We start from the raw sequence: 18,955 nt of genomic DNA on the forward strand, positions 1-18,955 counted from the left end.
TGATGGGATGATAGGATGTTGGGATGATTGATGGGATGTTGGGATGAATGGGATGATGGGATGTTGGGATGATTGATGGGATGATAGGATGATGGGATGAATGGGATGTTGGGATGTTGGGATGATGGGATGTTGGGATGATGGGATGATGTGATGTTGGGATGTTGGGATGATAGGATGATGGGATGTTGGGATGATGGGATGTTGGGATGATGGGATGATGGGATGATGGGATGTTGGGATGATGGGATGTTGGGATGATGGGAATGGGGTTATGAGGGGGTCAGCTCCATTTTCTTCTTTACATTTACACAATGGGGAGCACAAGGCTTCTTTTCTTGTTTTTTTTTTTTTTGTTTGTTTGTTTTTTTTGCCACCTTGGAAGCCAAATGATGCTCATGGGAAATTTAAAACTGCACTGGAAGGCTGAAAGTGATTTGAGAATCAAGACCTTAAGAAATAGTTCTAATAGTAATCTCTGTTTTTGAATGTTGCCAGAAAAGGTACTTGAAAGAGGAATGAAGGTAGCAGATTCTAATCAAAGAGGACTGGGAAGACATTGGGACCCAACAATTTGATAAACTAGACAAAATTTAAACTTTTAGTTCTTATTTTACTTGAATACGCTTTAAAAACAATTGGTTACATTTTATTTTAAACTACAGGCTGGGCACAGTGGCTCATGCCTGTAATCTTAGGACTTTGGGAGGCTGAGGCGGGTGGATCATCTGAGGTCAGGAGTTCAAGACCAGCCTGGCCAACATGGCACAACCCTGTCTCTACTAAAAATACAAAAATTAGCGGGGTGTGGTGGTGGCACTTATAGTCCCAAGTACTCAGGGGGCTGAGGCAGGACAATTGCTTGAACACAGGAGGCAGAGGTTGCAATAAGCTGAGATCTTACCACTACACTCCAGCCTGGGTGACAGAGTGAGACTCTGTCTCAAAAAATAATAATAATAAATAAATTACAAAGTAGTACACGATTAGTGAAAGAAAGTCAAGCAATACAAATGTATATAAAATAATAAGAAAAAAAATCTCCCTCCTTGTTTGTCAAACAGGGTCAAATACTATTATAATCTGGCTCTTTCAGAACTTTTATTTATGTATTTGAGACAGGGTCTTATTCAGTTACCCAGTTGGAATACAGTGACATGATCATAGCTCACTGTAACCTTGAAATCTTATGCTCTAGACATCCTCCTGCCTCCCCCTCCTGAGTAGCTGAAACTACAGGTGTGTACCACATGCCTGGCTAATTTTTTTTTCTAAGAGATGGGGGTCTCACTACATTGCCCAGGCTGGTCTCAAACTCCTGGCCTTACGAATCCTCCCATCTCAGCCTCTAAAAGTGCTATAATTGCAAGTGTGAGCCACTGTGACTGGCCCTCTTTCAGAACTTTAAGAACACTATATATACTATAAATGTGTTTTTGAGGTGGAGGCTGTTTTATGAACTTTTTACTTTTTTTAAAATTTCTACTCTTTTCAAGGTGGGTATTTGTTGTTTTAAACAAAGTGAAAGGGAAAATCCTGTATCTGAAGTATTTAAAATATTTTTCTTGGTATGCTATACTTACCAACATGTTTTATAAGTTGCTTCTAAATGTTAACCATACTAGATAGTGGTCCATCTACCAGGATAAGATAGGATAGGTAAGAAGCTAAGAGACATTCTACAGGTAAAAAAGCAAATTTTATAAGGCTATGTTTAGTATAATTCCAATTATATAAAATGTATATATGTATGCACAGAAAACAGTCTACGTTATAGACACTGGAGTGCTAATGGCTCTTATCCCAGGATGGCTGGAGTATAAGTATTTTTTCCCATTATATTTTTCCTGTGTTTTCGACAATGAACATTTATTGCTTTTAAAATTAGTTAAAATTAATGTAATATAAAAATCACTGGCCGGGCGCGGTGGGTCAAGCCTGTAATCCCAGCACTTTGGGAGGCCGAGGCGGGTGGATCACGAGGTCAAGAGATCGAGACCATCCTGGTCAACATGGTGAAACCCCGTCTCTACTAAAGCTACAAAAGATCAGCTGGGCATGGTGGTGCGTGCCTGTAATCCCAGCTACTCAGGAGGCTGAGGCAGGAGAATTGCCTGAACCCAGGAGGCGGAGGTTGTGGTGAGCCGAGATCGCGCCATTGCACTCCAGCCTGGGTAACAAGAGCGAAACACCGTCTCAAAAAAAAAAAAAAAAAAAAAAAAAAATCACAATGTATCTGCTGAAAAACATTTGTGTCCAAGGCTACAGAAAATAAATTCATCTGAGTTAGCTTCCACCCCATTCCAAAATCCTGAAGTAACAGAGTGGAAATATCAGGGTCTTGTTTTATTTTCTTAATGAATTAGATTTAAGTTCCCTCATTATGAGATGATAATCTTTAGCGTCATTCAAAGAGTTAATAAATGAGACAAAAATCAGGAGATCATATTCCTTTATTCCATATATGAAATATAAAAACAAATTAACAAAGCAATATATATATATTTTTGCAAGTCCACAGGACTTCAGGGAAAAAAATCTGTATGTGAAATTATTCCTATGGCACTGTGTTCATGTTTTGTATATTCAAGTACAAAAGAAACTATGTATCGTGGTTATGCATGGGTACAGAAGATGAGTAATAATGAAAAACTGTAATTTGTGGACTATCACATTGTGTTTAAAAACAGGTAAATATAATGACTATTAGTGTTAAGAAAGACAAGGAAGAAAACAGTTTCAATATTCAGGTTTAAATACTAAGCACAAAAATATAACAAATTCTGTGTCTACAATAATTTTTGAAGTATTCAAGTGCATTGCAAATGAGCTTTTTAAAATTTAAAGTCCATTTCCCCTTTAGCCAAGGATAGGTCTACATTTATGATTTCTTTCTCTTATTTTAAAGTCTTTTCTTGCTTAGTTTTAAAAAAAGTTTCCTCATGGCTGTCATCTTGGGATCTAGCCTCCAGCTCAAAGCTGAGACTTCATGCATACATATTCTCCTTGCTGGTTGCATCTTCACCTGGTTTCTCCAAGTATTGAGAGTTAAATAGCTCAACTTCCTGCCTATGGTCACTTTTGTCCACACGTGCCAGCGCATCTGCTTCCGCAGGCTTCCTCACACACCCTTTTCTGTGAACAGCAGCCTCCAAACGTTCACAACACAAGTGATAGGTAGTAAAGTGCTTTATACAAGGAAACACTATATACACATGGAGAGGTTCCATTGAACATCTACAGAACAAAGTTCATGCATAACACACAAAAGAAGGTTCTTTTTTACATTTTCTGATGGCAGGGTTGGGGATTCCTTAAAACCTCATTCATTACCTTAAGTAGCATCAAATGTAAGGTAGCTGAAGCTGGAAGGAGCTCCTCGTTAGAGGTATTGCCCTGAATGGATTACTGCTAAATGTCATGCTGCTATTAAAATATTCTTAAGAGTTTCAGAATCAGTCCCATAGAAAACATGTCAGTGTAGGGGTTTTCATTTCTCTTTATGAAATAAAACTGTATTTAAACATGGGCCCAGAAGCGATGTTAGATGAGACCCATGCACTGAAACATTTCTATATATTTTGGCACTTTAAAAAATTCGTTTCCTTTTTGAGGTTTTCTTGCTCTAAAGTTTGTGTTTTGTACATAGGGAAGTGCCATTATGTGTTATCCATCTTAATGCTGTTTGCACTCTCTTTTTAAAATATCCATGACTTTTCTTCCAAGAGAAGGTTTCCAGTGCTGGACAAAGCTTTTCATATTCACAATTAGTTTGCCTGTTCTTACATCCTCATGTCCTGCTACAAGGTATTCCAAACCTAAAAGAGAACAAAATTAGGGGCTATATAGTATCATACTTTATTGAACGGAGAGATGCGACTCTAGCAGGTTTTCTTTTGTATTTATTTTGAGACAGGGTTTTGCTGTCGCCCAGGCTGGAGGGTAGTGGCATGATCCTGGCTCACTGCAGTTTGACATCCTGGGCTTAGGGGATCCTCTTGCCTCAGCCTCCCAAGTAGTTGGGACTACAGGTGTGCACCACCATGCCCAGCTAATATTTTCATAGTTTTTGTCGAGATGGGGTTTCATCATGTTGCCCAGGCTGGTCTTGAACTCCTGGACTCAAGCCATCTGCCCACCTCAGCCTCCCAAAGTGCTGGGATTACAGGTGTGAGCCACCATGCCTGGCCGACTCCAGCAGTTTTATATATTGAGTGTTGGAATAAGAAGGGACATTAATAGCTGCCATTTAGTAAGTATTTACTATGCTTAGCACATGTATGCTTTACATGTATGATCTCATTTAGTTTTGAAAATAACCCGTGAAGTAGGTATTTTTTTCCTTCTTGTTTTGCAAATGAGGAACTGAGGCTCAGCAAGACTAAGAAACTTGTTCAGTATCTTTTTGTAAGTAACAGCACCTGGACTCAAACTCAGGTCTTTCTGATTCTAGAACTTTTCCTTTGTCCTATACCACACTCTCTGGCAAAGAACCGAGGGTTCTAAGGACGCTTACCGTACTGCTCTAGATGAGTATATCTTGGAGACTCGCTGTGTATGGCAGTGTATATTAAGGAGGTGTTTTTTGCTTTTTTTTTCTGGATGGAGCCTCGCTCTGTCGCCCAGTCTGGAGCACAGTGGTGCCATCTTGGCTCACTGCAAACTCTGTCTCCTGGGTTTAAGCAATTCTCATGCCTCAGCCTCCCAAGTAGCTGGGATTGCAGGCATGCACCACAAGCCTGGCTAGTTTTTGTATTTTTAGTAGAGATAGGATTTCACCATGTTGGGCCAGGCTGGTCTCGAACTCCTGACCTCAGGTGATCCACTTGCCTCAGTCACCCAAAGTGCTGGGATTACAGACATGAGCCACTGCACCCAGCCTAAGATTTTTATAAAAGTAAAACAAACATTTGGGAAAACAAATTGGAAGGAAGCTATGGATTATACAAAATAACACATATTCCCTATATAAAGCCTATGTGTTTTTGAAATAGGATATTTGCCATATATTTTTAAAAAACTAAATGAATGATAAAACTTGACTAGATCTCATGATGTCTTTGTAATTCAAAATTCTTTTCAGGCTTTAGATGACAAATTTTAGCTAATACACCCAAGAAATTAAAGGACAGTCTTATTACCTATAGATTAGTAAAAATAAATATAATTGCCTTCAGTTAACATTTGTAATAATGTAGATTTTGGTATTTAGGAAAATTTTTTTAAATTATAGGATAAATAATTATGTTTATAAAATAAAAACTTTCTGGTCGGGTGTGGTCGCTCATGCCTGTAATCCAAGCACTTTGGAGGCCAAGGCGGGCAGATCACCTGAGGTCAGGAGTTCAAGACCAGCCTGACCAATGTGGTGAAACCCCGTCTTAAAAAAAAAAAAAAATTCCAATGTAAAAGAGACAGACATACTTTTAAAAATTAAGTGATTGCTAGAGGCTAAAATTCAACTGAAAATATCAACTTAAACTTTAAGTTGATTCATTGCTTGTTTTTCACTCAAATTACAGAAAAAAATGTCATCCCAGTAGTAAAGAACACCTGTAACAAACATACTGTGGTCTTTAATAACATGTTTCATTAACACAAGACAAAAAACGGCTTCTTGGAAAATGGCTTATTCCAGGTTCAGGGCAGGAAGTTGAGCATGGGACATCTTATTTTGTTAAAAAACAAGAAAGCTTTCAAAGATAAATGTGGGTCTTTTTAAAAGGACACAGCAGCTAGCAGGAAGGGGTTATAACTTGTCAAAGCTGTGATAAGTTGAGCACCAAGAAACATAACAATTGTGTGTATGGAAACACATTAAATCCATAGAAATCCATAATTCCGAAATGACGCTAAATAATGAGAAAGCCAGGGAAAAATTAATTTGTCATCTTTAGAAGCAGCTGTTAAAACCACTTCTTATGTTGAAAATTAGAAATTATAGGGAAAAAAATGTAGCATTTATCCTGTCTTTACAATAAGAACTGTATTTCGTGGTAACTTAATCGCCCAGCTTGGGAGAAAAAGCCCTCTTACAGAAAAGTGCCAGCGAATAAAAGAGGAGAATTAGAAAGAATTAGAAAAACATCATTTCTTGGACTCTAATGAAATTATTGATTCAGGAAAGGATTACCAATTGGCAATAAAGTCATAACATGAATGGTTAATGGAAAACTGGATACTTGTATATATAGTGCTACGTAATGCCACACTCATTCTTTTCTATCTCTAAAGGTAAAACAAAATGTTGGCAATGGAGAGATCAGACTGCCTTCAATGTAACCCGAAGGTCAACCTTAGAGACAGTGACGGGAGGTTATCCAGGTACCATGTGCATTCTACATGATTCAACATGAAGCACACAATGATCTCTAAAATGGATTCTATCTAAAATGTTTGTCTTGAATCAATCAAGCCTTTCTTTAGAGATTACAGGAGACAGAACAGATAGAGGAACAAGCTAAACACCACCATAAACAAACCACACAAATGTTCACGGTCAGATAATGGATAGGGCATCTGTCCTGGTTTCCTCAACAAGTCATAAAAAAGGAACTGTGCTAGAATAAAAGAGACTTGAGGGACTGAAGAACTAGATGTAATGTGTGATCCTGGATTGAATACTGGCAAGGACAAATCAGCTCTAGAGGACCTTTTGGGATCATTTGGGAAATAGAAATTAACCTGAGTATTAGATAGTACAAAAATAAACTGAAATTGAAGGTAAAGCTTATTAACAGAATAATGCAGGTTACAGAATGGAGCATATACTATGATATCATTTTGGTTAAAAAATATATGCACACAGAGGAAGACTGGAAAGGATTTGTATTAAGCTATTAACAGAGATGATCTCTGGGGATAGAAATGTGAAATTTAAAAATTTCCCCTAAACACCTTCCCCCCCCCCTTTATCTCTCCTTCCCTCCCCTCCCTTCCTTTTTTTTTTTTTTCTTTGACGGGGTCTCACTTTGTCACCCAGGCTGATGTGCAGTGGCACCATCTCAGCTCTGTAGCCTTGACCTCCCTAGGCTCAGGTAATCCTTCCCCTCAGCCTTCTGAGTAGCTAGAACTATAGGCTCATGCCACCACACCTGGCTGATTTTTGTATTTTTTGTAGAGATGGGGTTTTGCCATGTTGCCGAGGCTGGCCTTGAACTCCTAGGCTCAAGCAACCCACCCACCTCTGCCTCCCAAAGTGCCGGGATCACATGTGTGAGCCACTGCACCCTGCTAAAAGATTATTAAATGAAACTAATCCTAAACTTCAAAAAAAGCTATTAAGGTGTTTTCAGAAAAGGAGAAAAAGGAAAATAATGACAGAGAGGTTTCTAACACTGGAGAGTACAATGTAAAATGAATGAAAAGGCATTTAAATTATTTAAAAGGTAACCTTAGCTTCTGCATGAAAAAGAATCTCAATATTTGGTAGCCTTAAAACTGTATAAGTTTTAGATAATAACTGTATTTTATTATCTAAAATAATAAAGTCCTCATTTAAAAATACAATAAACAATTTTTAAGAAACTTCAGGGTTAGGGTTGGATGCAGAGGCTCTTGCCTGTAATCCCAGTGCTTTGGGAGGCTGAGGTGGGAGGACTGCTTGAGGCCAGGAGTTTAAGACCAGCCTGGGCAACATAGCGAGACCCTGTTTACAACAAACAAACAAAAATTAGCTGGGTGTAGTGGCATGTCTGTAGTCCTAGCTACTTGGGAGGCTGAGGCAGGAGGATTGCTTGAGCCTGGGAGGCTGAGGCTGCAGTGAGCAGTGATTGTACTACCACTCTAGCCTGGGCAATGGAGCAAAGAATCCTGTTTTTAAACAAAGAAAAAAAGAAAGACATCTCAGGAGTAAGTCTAGTATTTTTTAATGAATTTACTTTGAAACTACAAATAGGACAAACAGGAATTTACCATTAATTTAAAGTGTAAATGCAAGTTAAATTACACCAAAAATAAACATGCAAAACAATGTTCTTTTACATCTCTTACTAGCATTTATATTTTATTTTCCTGGGTTTTGACAACGACTTTGCTACATGTTTGAAAACACGAAGTTTATTTTGTATCCATAGAAAAAAAATATAATACTTTAGTGCTAGTCTTGGTATTCTAAAGAATATGACTGATGAATGAGTACATGTATGCATGAATTAAGAGTGAATGAATATGCAGGAGTACTCAATAGAATTGTTTCTTTTCCAAAGCAGCCAAGGAAACAGGTTGGTGTGTAAGGTTTCAGTTTTCTTATCAGCTTTCTTTGGCCTTAGCTATTCAACTCGTAAAATTGGAAAAACAAAGTAAAATGAAAGAGTGTCTGGTTTTGCTTTGGCAAGTTCCAATCTTTTCTTCAAAGCAAGTAAACATGTTTTCAAGAATTCTTTGAATAATTGCGCTTATGTTTTCAATTGTGATGAACTCAGCTGATTCTTTGACTCAGCTTGGCAGAAACCTGATTAGGAAGTATAGTTCACTTCCTGGAGGGTGGCTCAGATGGTCAAAGCTTTTGTTTTTAATGTCACTAAACTGGGCAGACATTATTTTTTTTCTTTTTCCAAGACAGTAGGAAAGCTCTTAAAAGAGAGGGCCCTAAGCACAAATCGTTGGGAAATAGAACTTACATGAATTATTTTTAGTTTCCTGTATTCAAAGCCCAAGGTTCTTATGATTTCAATTTGTTCTTTGGAATTTTATTTATTTATGTATTTTTGATTTCTTTTGAGATACGGTCTTGCTCTGTTTGCCCGGGATTGGAGGGCACTGACTCAGTTGTGGCTCACTGTAGCCTTGACCTACTGGGCTGAAGTGATTCTCCTACCTCAGCCTCCCAAGTAGTTGGGACTACGGGCATGCGCCACCACACCTAGTTAACTTTTTAAAAAATGTTTGGTAGATACTGGGTCTCACTGTGTTGCCCAGACTGGTCTAGAACTCCTGGGCTCAAGCTATCCTCCCACCTCAGCCTCCTGAAGTGCTGAGATTACAGGCATGAACCACCATGCCCAGTCTATTTATTTATTTTTATAATTTAAAATGCTATTTTTTACCTTTTCCTTATTAAAATCTAAATTAATTTAAATACATTATTAAAAGGGTAGAAAAGGATGTGAGAGATTGGTCAACACTTGGCCAAAAATCAAAATAATGTATCAGTGTTGACTTTGTTTAGACTGAGGGGATTTTTTATTGCTAGTTTATGCTCTTTCTCTCTCAGTTACCTGTTTCTTTCAAATGTATTGATCAAAGACCGCAAAAGACTTTTTTTTCTTTTTTATTTTTTTGAGATGGAGTCTTGCTCTGTTGCCCAGGTTGGAGTGCGGTGGTGTGATCTCAGCTCACTACAACCTGCGCCTCCCAGGTTCAAACAATTATCCTGCCTCAGCCTCCCAAGTAGCTGGGACTACAGGTGCCCACCACCACAGTCAGTTAATTTTTGTATTTTTAGTAGAGATGGCGTTTCACTATGTTGGCCAAGCTGGGTGCAAAATCCATGTAACTGTGGGTTTATATGGGGAAGAAATTAGATCAAGAACGTAAATAATGCATCTGTTTCCTCAGTGCCACTAGACACAGATGACAGCCACACAAGCGGCGTGGAGATGCAGATGATTGAATTATGATTTATTAGAACCTGCTATCTAAGTATTATGTTACCATTATCTGGGTACTAATGGTAGACATTGAAGATACTATGATCAGAAGCCCAAATCCCATCCTCAAATTTGATGAGGGAGACAAAGAAATACGCAGCTTATGACCCAGGATGAAATGTGGGCTTGGGGCAAGAATCCCTGTGCTTACTTGTTTGTCTTCACTTCTGCTATCACATTTCAAGGTGCAAATCAAATCTGTCTCCATTTCAAGTTGCTCTATCATCTTACAGTTTTTGTTTATATCTGCTGTTTCTAATTGGAAACCAGAACAATCATTTCATGAAAAACAAGATGATGAGAACTTGAGAGCTGTTTTCTCTCCAGGAGAAACAGATGCTGCTCATGCAACAGCCGAAATGAATTCAATATTATTTCCACAGATGGAATTGTGCATTTGAACTTCCTTTGGGAACAGGTTCTACTGTAATAGGACCTAGCTTTCAGATAAAGAGCAAGTGGCAGATAAATTCATGAAAGTACTTTCTATGCAACTGGCACCTGGAACCAATCTTTTAGGATAGAGAGAATTATATTGCTGGATTTTAAAATATTATACTTGTATAGAGCACATGGAAGAGAAACACTTTCGATGTTAGTTCAAAGTATTTCATTGGGATTTTCCACAGGAGTCAGGTGGTGAAAAGGAGAGACATTCTTGCTGAGTTTATGTTGTGCTTCAGAGGATGTAAGACAAGCAACAAATCAGCAGAGACAAGATAGGTACTAAGATAAGAAAGTCTGATACTCACCAGGATTGAGGATTGGACAAGTGCATCCTCTGTCCGTCCACGATTCAGGATATAATGTTCGCTTTCCTCGGAAAATCTTCAATTTGGTAGATTTTAAGACCTTTTTAATCTTCACATTGACCTCAACGTGAGTGCCTTTATCATGAGCTGATAAAATCTTTATTTTTAGCACTGTTAACAACACAGAAGTCAAAATGCATCAAATTTTATATTATTGTTTGAAATGTGAACACTTAAGTATGCATTTCAGAATATAACGGAAAGGTGAATCGATGATGAGAATGTGAAAATTTGCTTTAAAAATCATTAGGCATTAATTTGGATGGAGTTGGAGGCCATTATTCTAAGCAAAGTAACTCAGGAATGGAAAACCAAACCTCATCATGTTCTCACTTATAAGTTGGTGCTAAGCCATGAAGATGCAAAGACGTAAGAATGATATAATGGACTCTGGGGACTCAGGGGGAAGGGTGAGAGGGGGTGAGGGATAAAGACTACATACTGGATACAGTGTACACTGGGTGGTAGGTGCATCAAAATCTCAGAAATCACCACTGAGAACTTATTCATATAACCAAAAACCACCTGTTACCCCAAAACTATTGAAATAAAAATAAGTAAAAAAAATCGTAGGCTCATTTTTGCACTGGCATCATCTCATTTACCTACATTAACTATAATCTTGCTTGTTAGACAGTTTCAAATGCGACTCCCTCTAATATCATTATGCTAAGAGACTAACAGCCATCTGCCTATTGCAATTATAATCTTAAATACATTCAGCTACCATATCTAAATAGAAGAAACATGGGAAGTGGAATTATTCTGGCTTTTATTTAGGTTCTGACTCTATTATTCTTTCTTGGTTGTGTATAATGTTATGATAGAGAGCAAAATGCCACTGCCAGAATATATTTTGCATATTCTAAAGAGGTTAAATAATGTGATTTACTACTTAATATTCTTCTCCTGGCAGAAAATGCAAGCTGACTGGAGTTAGGGAAGCTGTCCCTTCACAGGTGTCCAACCTCTTGACTTCCCTGGGCCACATTTGACCACACATAAAATACATTAACACTAATGATAGCTGATGTACTAAAAAAAAAGTCGGTGCATAATTTTTGTGATATCCTTCACCACGGATAAGCCAAAGAGCCCTCACATTCAAAGAGCTGGACACCCATGCATGGTGATTGATCTCTGGTATTCTGTGTGACTCGTGACATGATTCTATGATGCCTTCTCATTGATGAAATTGATGTGGCTGGGGATTAAATAATGGTATAAATTGGGGTCAGGAAGAAAGTAAAGCTAAGGAACACTGGGCTGCTCAGGAACACTAGGGAACTCTTTTTTTTTTTTTTTTTTTTTTGAGACCGAGTCTCGTTCTGTTGCCCAGGCTGGAGTGCAGTGGCACGATCTCGGCTCACTGCAACCTCCTGCCTCCTAGGTTCAGGTGATTCTCCTGCCTCAATCTCCCAAGTGGCTGGGATTACAGGCGCCCACCACCACACCCAGCTAATTTTCTTTTTTTTTTTTTTTTTCATAGGGAAGTTCTTATTGGCTTATCCACATCTCCACGGATGAGTATGTGAGAGCACCCAATCTTGACTGGTCTCATGCTCTAAGACTATAGCTGTCAGACAGCTATGTTAATGGAGTCATCACATTTTAGACTTCTAAGGGGCCTTTAAAAGCTCATCCCATCTTATTTTATACACGAGGAAGCAAGTTTTAAGAGATTAAGACCGGGGGCTGTGGCTGACGCCTATAATCCTAGGACTTTGGGAGGCTGAGGTGGGTGGATCACCTGAGGTCAGGAGTTTGAGATCAGCCTGGCCAACACATAGTGAAACCCCATCTCTACTAAAAAATACACATACACAAATTATCTGGGCATGATGGTAGATGCTTGTAGTCCCAGCTACTTGGGAAGCTGAGGCAGGAGAATTGCTTGAAACTGGCAGGCAGAGGTTGAGTGAGTCGAGATCGCACCACTGCACTCCAGCCTGGACGACAGAGCAAAACACCATCTCCCAAAAAAAAAAAAAAAAGAAACAAATTAAGCGAACTTTCAAGTTCGCATAACTGGTTGGGCAGAGATAGAGGTTTGGACTAGAACCCTGATGAGATAAATGCATGAAGGACAGGTAGCATAGTGCCAGGCGTGTGCTAATGCGCAGTAAATCTTTGCTATTATTATTCCACTAGACTTGTAAACTCAAAGAAAGCAGGAACCCTGTCTGTCACTTCTATTGCTCAATAGGAATTTGCTAAAAAAGTAAGCAAATAAGTGTGTTTTTTTCCCCCATTAATCCAGGTAATGGGGAGGAGGAAACCAATTTTTTCCAAGTCTGTAGCGGTATTGCATTTAAGAAGGCCACAATGTTTCATTACATTATTATTTTCACTTGTTGTTTTGTTTTGAGTCTTGCTCTGTCACCCAGGCTACAGTGCAGTGGCATGATCTCAGCTTACTGCAACCTCTGCCTCCTGGGTTCAAACGATTCTCCTGCCTCAGCCTCCTGAGTAGCTGGGATTACAGGCACCCGCCACCGTGCCCGACTGATTTTTGTATTTATAGTAGAGATGAGGTTTCACCATCCTGGCCAGGCTGGTCTTGAACTCCTGAGCTCGTGATCCACCTGCCTTGGCCTCCCAAAGTGCTAAGATTACAGGTGTGAGTTACTGCGCCTGGCCTCATTACATTATTAAGAACGTTCAAATTCTTCTTAAGCAGAAAATTAATGCAGTTGTATGAAAGATTGGTTATTTGTAAATTCAGAGAGCTACCAAGTTGATGTGATAAGGAGAACTAGTTGATATTTTCACTGAACAAACTGACTTTGAACTAAATTATCACGTTCTTTGCTCTCGATAGTCAATGCCATTTTCTCTAAACTGCCTTTCCTTTATAGAGTGCTATACATTTCAAAAGTTTTCTTCTATTATTTAGTCAAGTTGGAAGGTAAAGAGAGGAAAGTCTGCATGTAATTTTAGATAAGATTTGTGAGGCTTTTACCACTTATTTAAAAAAAATCTTTTATGAGATTAAAGACAATGGTATCAAGAACCTAAATTCTTGGTTTCATACATAAATCATGACTTAAAATTTTCTCCTCATTGTAGTGTATATTTCAGGCCGTATGTATTATGGACCAATAAAAAGTCTCGGGCTGGGTGTGGTGGCTCACACCTGTCATCCCAGCACTTTTGGAGATTGACGCAGGCAGATCATTTGAGGTCAGGAGTGTGTTGGCAAGATAATGATATCTATCTATCTATTTATCTATCTATATACAGGTACTTTTTTTTTAGATGGAGTTTCAATCTTGTTACCCAAGCTGGAGTGCAATGGCGCAATCTTGGCTCACTGCAACCTTCGCCTCCCAGTTTCAAGTAACTCTCCTGCCTCAGCCTCCCAAGTAGCTGGGATTACAGGTGTGCACCACCACACCCGGCTAACTTTTTGTATTTTTAGTGGAAATGGGGTTTCACCATGTTAGCCAGGCTGGTCTCAAACTTCTGACCTCAGGTGATCTACCTGCCTTGGCCTCCCCATGTGCTGGGATTACAGGCATGAACCACCACACCTGGCCATCTTAATATATTTAATAGTAAATATAAAGCCATTTGAAGACAGGAAGAGCTTTTACTTAGGCAGTGCAATTTCCCTTTTTCTACAGGATGTATTTTCCTGGTATTTGAAAAATACGGGTATCTAGAGTATACAGAGAGGGTGGGGAAGAGCCCCAGGTGGACAGCTAGTCTTAGTGCCTCACAAATAGGCATCCTCTCTTTCCCCACTACCATTTACTAAGCATCGAATATGTGCTAATGTGCTGCATGCTTTTCAAACATCTTATTTCATGAAGAAGATGGCATGATCCCTACTTTACAGATGAGGAAACAAGTTTGGAGAGGTTAAGTCTCTTACCCAATAAGCCAGAAATCAAACTCACATAGGTCTGAGTCCAAAGCCTATGCTCTCAAGCATAGTGAAATGCTGCCTTAAACTGATTTCCACTCAGTATTACTGCATGACAAACCAACACATGAGTCATCTAAGTGGCTAGGGATGTCCCTTTTAGATGAATAAGGCAGGAAGTATCCACAAGAAAGGATTTCATATCATGACTTCTTCTTTCTGCTCTCTGCCTATCTCTACATTTGCTCTACAAGCATCCTGTCCTCCCCGGGACATCCACCATCATCTACATCAGGAAAATCTAGCTCAAGTCCAGAACACTGTGTTTAGTGTTATTATGTAAGACTAATGCTTTGTGCTCTGATTTCTACACAATGTCATCATTCAGGCCTCCCATTTTCTTAAAAATTGAACTTAGTGTGAATAGGTTCTCAGAAGCATTCAAGGATTTCAGACTCACCATATGAATATTTCATTCCACAAAATGCCTTGGCATTTCTTAATATCTGTTCCTTACATTCACATTTACCTACAGAAAGTAAACAAAAAACGATGTTAGTTATTAGAAAAGAAAAAAAAATAAGAGATCAGCCAGTGCATCCAGATAACACATTCCTTAAGCCTTGACTGATGCCTACAACATAATCTGTAAGTACCAAGGAACCAGGAAAGTCATTCGAAAGAAGTAGAGTCTCTTTCTTAATTAGTTATCTTTCAATAAAGTATTTATCCAAGAGAAATACAGAAGGTAGAAACAGTGATACATTTCAATGCTTGTAATTGATGTTACGATAAATACAGTCCAGTGTTATTATTCCATGCTAATGGAAAGTAATAATTAAATGGAAAACCTGCAGAAAAGACAGTTGTCTTTCTGCAGTTAATGTATACAACAAAAGTCAAATTAAACAAACTGAGTAGACAGTCCCTTGAAGGTAATGTCATCCAATTTTTTTGGTTATCCATTTTAAAGGTATTTATTGAGCACCTTTGGTATGCAAGGCATAGTGCTTTATACTTCAGCACCACAAAGATAAGCAAGATACGATTCTTGCCTTAAGGTTTGCAATTCAGTAAGATGAAGAAACTTCAAGTGTATAAAAAGTGATAAAACAGTAAATGGTCTGGGAGAGGTACAACATACTTGGGTGGAAGAGTCACATATGTCTGGGAAGATGGGAAAAAGCTTATTGACTCAAGAAGGATTTGAAAGGGACTTTGAAGAATAAGTAGAATATTTACTCCCAATAGTTTAAATTACATATTGCCACTATTATGTGTGAGAGATTTGCCAGGCCCTGTGGAAGACTTTCAAAGTGCCTTTATGCACAGTTTATTTTATGTATATATGTATGTATTTATCTGTCTTTTGAGGTGCAGTGGCGTGATCTTAGCTCATTGCAACCTTCGTCTCCTGGGTTCAAGCAATTGTCCTGTCTCAGCCTCCTGAGTACCTGGGACTACAGGCACACACCACCACACCTGGCTAATTTTTATATTTTTAGTAGGGACCATATTGGTCAGGCTGGTCTTGAACTCCTGACCTCAGGTGATCCACCTGCCTCTTGGCCTCCCAAAGTGCTGGGATCATAGGTGTGAGACACCGCGCCCAGCCTGTACATTAGTTTATTTATAGCAGGGGACCCCAGCCTCTTGGCCGTGGACTGGTACTGGTCTGTGGCCTGTTAGAAACCAGGTCGTATAGCAGGAGATGAGCAGCCAGAGAGTGAGCCAAGTTTCATCTGTATTTACAGCCACTCTCCATCACTACATTAACGCCTGAGCTCCACCTCCTGTTAGAGCAGCAGCAGCATTAGATTCTCATAAAAGCGCCCACCCTACTGGGAGCTGTGCATGTGAGGGATCTATGTTGTGCGCTCCTTACGAGAATCTAATGCCTGCAGGTCTGAGGTGGAACAGCTTCATCCTGAAATCATCCCCTGCCCCTGCCATCCATGGAAAAACTGTCTTCCAAGAAACCACTCCCTGGGGTCCAAAAGGTTGGGGACCACTGATGTATAGCATTCTCATGCTCATTTATATATCGATTTCCTCTCTAGACTGTGTCCCTTGAAGACAATGGTTATGTCTTATCAACTCTACATTTCTGGAGCCTGGCATGGATAGGATTTTCACTCTTACTGATTTAACAGTTAGATATAATTTTCCCCGTCCTCTCTCCTCCCCTCCTGCCTTCGTGTACTGCATTTCATAGGCACTGAGTGGTAATAACAGCAGTTAACACTGAGGAGCACTGACTATATGCCAGGCTGTTTTAAGCATTTTACATCGATTTACTCACATAGGTAGAAATTTGGTAGGAATATAGAGAAAAAGAGTGAGCAGCCAGGTGTGGTGACTCATGCCTGTAATCCCAGCATGTTGGGAGATCGAGATGGGTGGTGGATTGCTTGAGCCCAGGAGTCTAAGACCAGCCTAGGAACACAGTAAGACCCTGTCTCTGTAACAGATTAAAAAATCGGCGAGCACGCAGGCGCATTGGGGGAAGGGTGGATTGGGCTGTGACTCTGGAATCTGCAAACCCCAGAGGGCGCTGCTTCCCAAGCCCGCCACCATGGCCGCCTACAAACTGGTGTTGATCCAGCATGACAAGAGCTCGCAGAACCTGGAGAACTACTTCAGCGGCTGGTACTACTCCGACCTGAGCCCGACGGGCCACGAGGAGGTGAAGCACGGCGGGCCGGCATGCTGGCTATGAGTTCGACACCTGCTTCACCTCAGTGCAGAAGAGAGCGATCCGCACCTTCTGGACAGTGCTAGATGCCACCGATCAGATGTGGCTGCCTGTAGTGGGGACTTGGCGCCTCAATGAGCGGCACCATGGGGGCCTTACCGATCTCAATAAAGCAGAAACTGCTGCAAAGCACGGTGAGGCCCAGGTGAAGATCTGGAAGCGCTCCTATGATGTCCCGCCACCTCCGATGGAGCCCGACCATCCTTTCTACAGCAACATCAGTAAGGATGGCAGGTATGCAGACCTCACAGAAGATCACCTACCCTCCTGTGAGGGTCTGAAAGACACTATTGCCAGAGCTCTGCCCTTTTGGAATGAAAAAATAGTTCCCCAGATCAAGGAAAGAAAATGGGTACTGATTGCAGTCCATGGCAACAGCCTCCGGGGCATTGTCAAGCATCGGGAGGGCTTCTCTAAAGAGGCCATCATGGAGCCGAACCTGCCGACTGCTACTCCCATTGTGTATGAATTGGACCAGAGCTTGAAGCCCATCAGGCACATGAAGTTTCTAGAGAATGAAGAGACCGTGCCTAAAGCCATGGAAGCTACAGCTGCCCAGGGCAAGGCCAAGAAGTGAAGGGCGGTGGGTAGGCTACTGTCCCCAGGAGCACCCTCCCTGCCCATCCGGTTCCTCTGCCCCTCCCTCCTTCACACGTCACACGTCACACGGCATCGGTAGGCATCTTGAGCTGTGGCTACAGATGGGGACCACTGGCTCCCATTTTCATTTTAGCCATTTTGTCTCCTGCACCCACTCCCTTCATACATTCTAGCTAGAATAGCACTTCTAGGGCACAGGTTCTCAATCTAAGCCGTGGAAAGTCTCCCCTCGTCTAAGAGAGTTGAAGGTAGTGACTTGGGTTTTTGCAAGTGCTTTGTTTACTAAGGACGTGTGGGGAGGAACCCTGCTAAGCCATGACCAATCAGGAGACGCAAGAGGGCCTGACTGCCCCCAGGAGCCAGTCCTCTGCTCTTCTGCCGTCAGGCCACTGCCTGGGGCCTAGTCATTCCAGTGGAAGGTGAATGTAACCTGAATGGTGATGGGACAACTGTCTCCTCCCTAACCCCAGAGGAGCTGGCTCTAGAAGGGTGGGATCAATACTGAATTTAGTTTAGTTGTTACATTTACTTTTATAAATTAAAAAAAAAGAAAAAGTTGGGCATGGTGGCTCACGCCTATAATCCCAGCGCTTTGGAAGGCAGAGGCAAGTGGATCATCTGAGGTCAGGAGTTCGAGACCAGCCTGGCCAACATGGAGAAACCCTGTTTCTACTAAAAAATACAAAAATTAGCTGAGTGTGGTGGTAGGTGCCTGTAATCCCAGCTACTTGGGAGGCTGAGGCAAAAGAATTGCTTGAAGCCGGGAGGCGGAGGTTGCAGAGAGCTGAGATTGCACCATTGCGCTCCATCTCAAAAAACAAGAAAAGTATAGCGTATGTAAAAAATACAAAACAATAGCCCTTCTGGGGTTTCTCGTGGCAGTTGAAATAGTCCCACATGTGGTTATCAGAAAATAAGCCACTCCACATACCAATATGGGATAAGCTCCTTGACCTCGGAGGGCAGGAGTGCTTTCTGCTGTGTTTTAGAATCCCTCTGCCGCCTTGTTTCATGGCAGTGAGACGCCTCTTGGTCCTGTCCAAGTGTGTGTTTCACTGACTGATTTCTGAATCACGTTCTAGTTGCTCGGCCCTGCTACATGGGTCCAGTGTTCATTTGAGCATAACTGTACTAAATCCTTTCTCCAGATCAGGATAATAAAAGAGTTAGGTGCAATTTAAAAAGAACAGTCTAGTATGTTAGCATGTGCCTGTATTCCCAGCTACTCATGGAGGGGAGCAGTGTTGGCACTGAGGTGGGAGGATCGCTT

General features: G+C 40.6%; 1 protein-coding gene and 1 pseudogene across 4 annotated transcripts in view; one reads left to right on the forward strand and one right to left on the reverse strand.

The window, feature by feature from the left end:
* Positions 1–2,440: 2,440 nt before the first annotated feature.
* NTN4 (netrin 4) overlaps positions 2,441–18,955 on the reverse strand; it is a 123,776-nt gene continuing 107,261 nt past the window's right edge. For all 3 annotated transcript variants that reach the window (XM_032298481.1, XM_032298473.1, XM_032298475.1), the window contains exons 8-10: positions 14,791–14,859; positions 10,403–10,573; positions 2,441–3,818 (exon numbers count right to left, since the gene is read on the reverse strand). In XM_032298481.1, coding sequence (XP_032154372.1) covers positions 3,676–3,818; positions 10,403–10,573; positions 14,791–14,859 — 383 coding nt within the window. In that variant the 3' untranslated portion in view covers positions 2,441–3,675. The remainder of the gene's footprint in view (positions 3,819–10,402; positions 10,574–14,790; positions 14,860–18,955) is intronic.
* LOC116564972 lies at positions 16,906–18,081 on the forward strand (annotated as a pseudogene). The gene has a single exon (XR_004275189.1). The product of XR_004275189.1 is annotated as a phosphoglycerate mutase 1-like (transcript).

Source organism: Sapajus apella, unplaced genomic scaffold (assembly GCF_009761245.1).
Source record: "Sapajus apella isolate SASKATOON/1434 unplaced genomic scaffold, GSC_monkey_1.0 scaffold2, whole genome shotgun sequence".
Taxonomy (NCBI): Eukaryota; Metazoa; Chordata; class Mammalia; order Primates; family Cebidae; genus Sapajus; species Sapajus apella.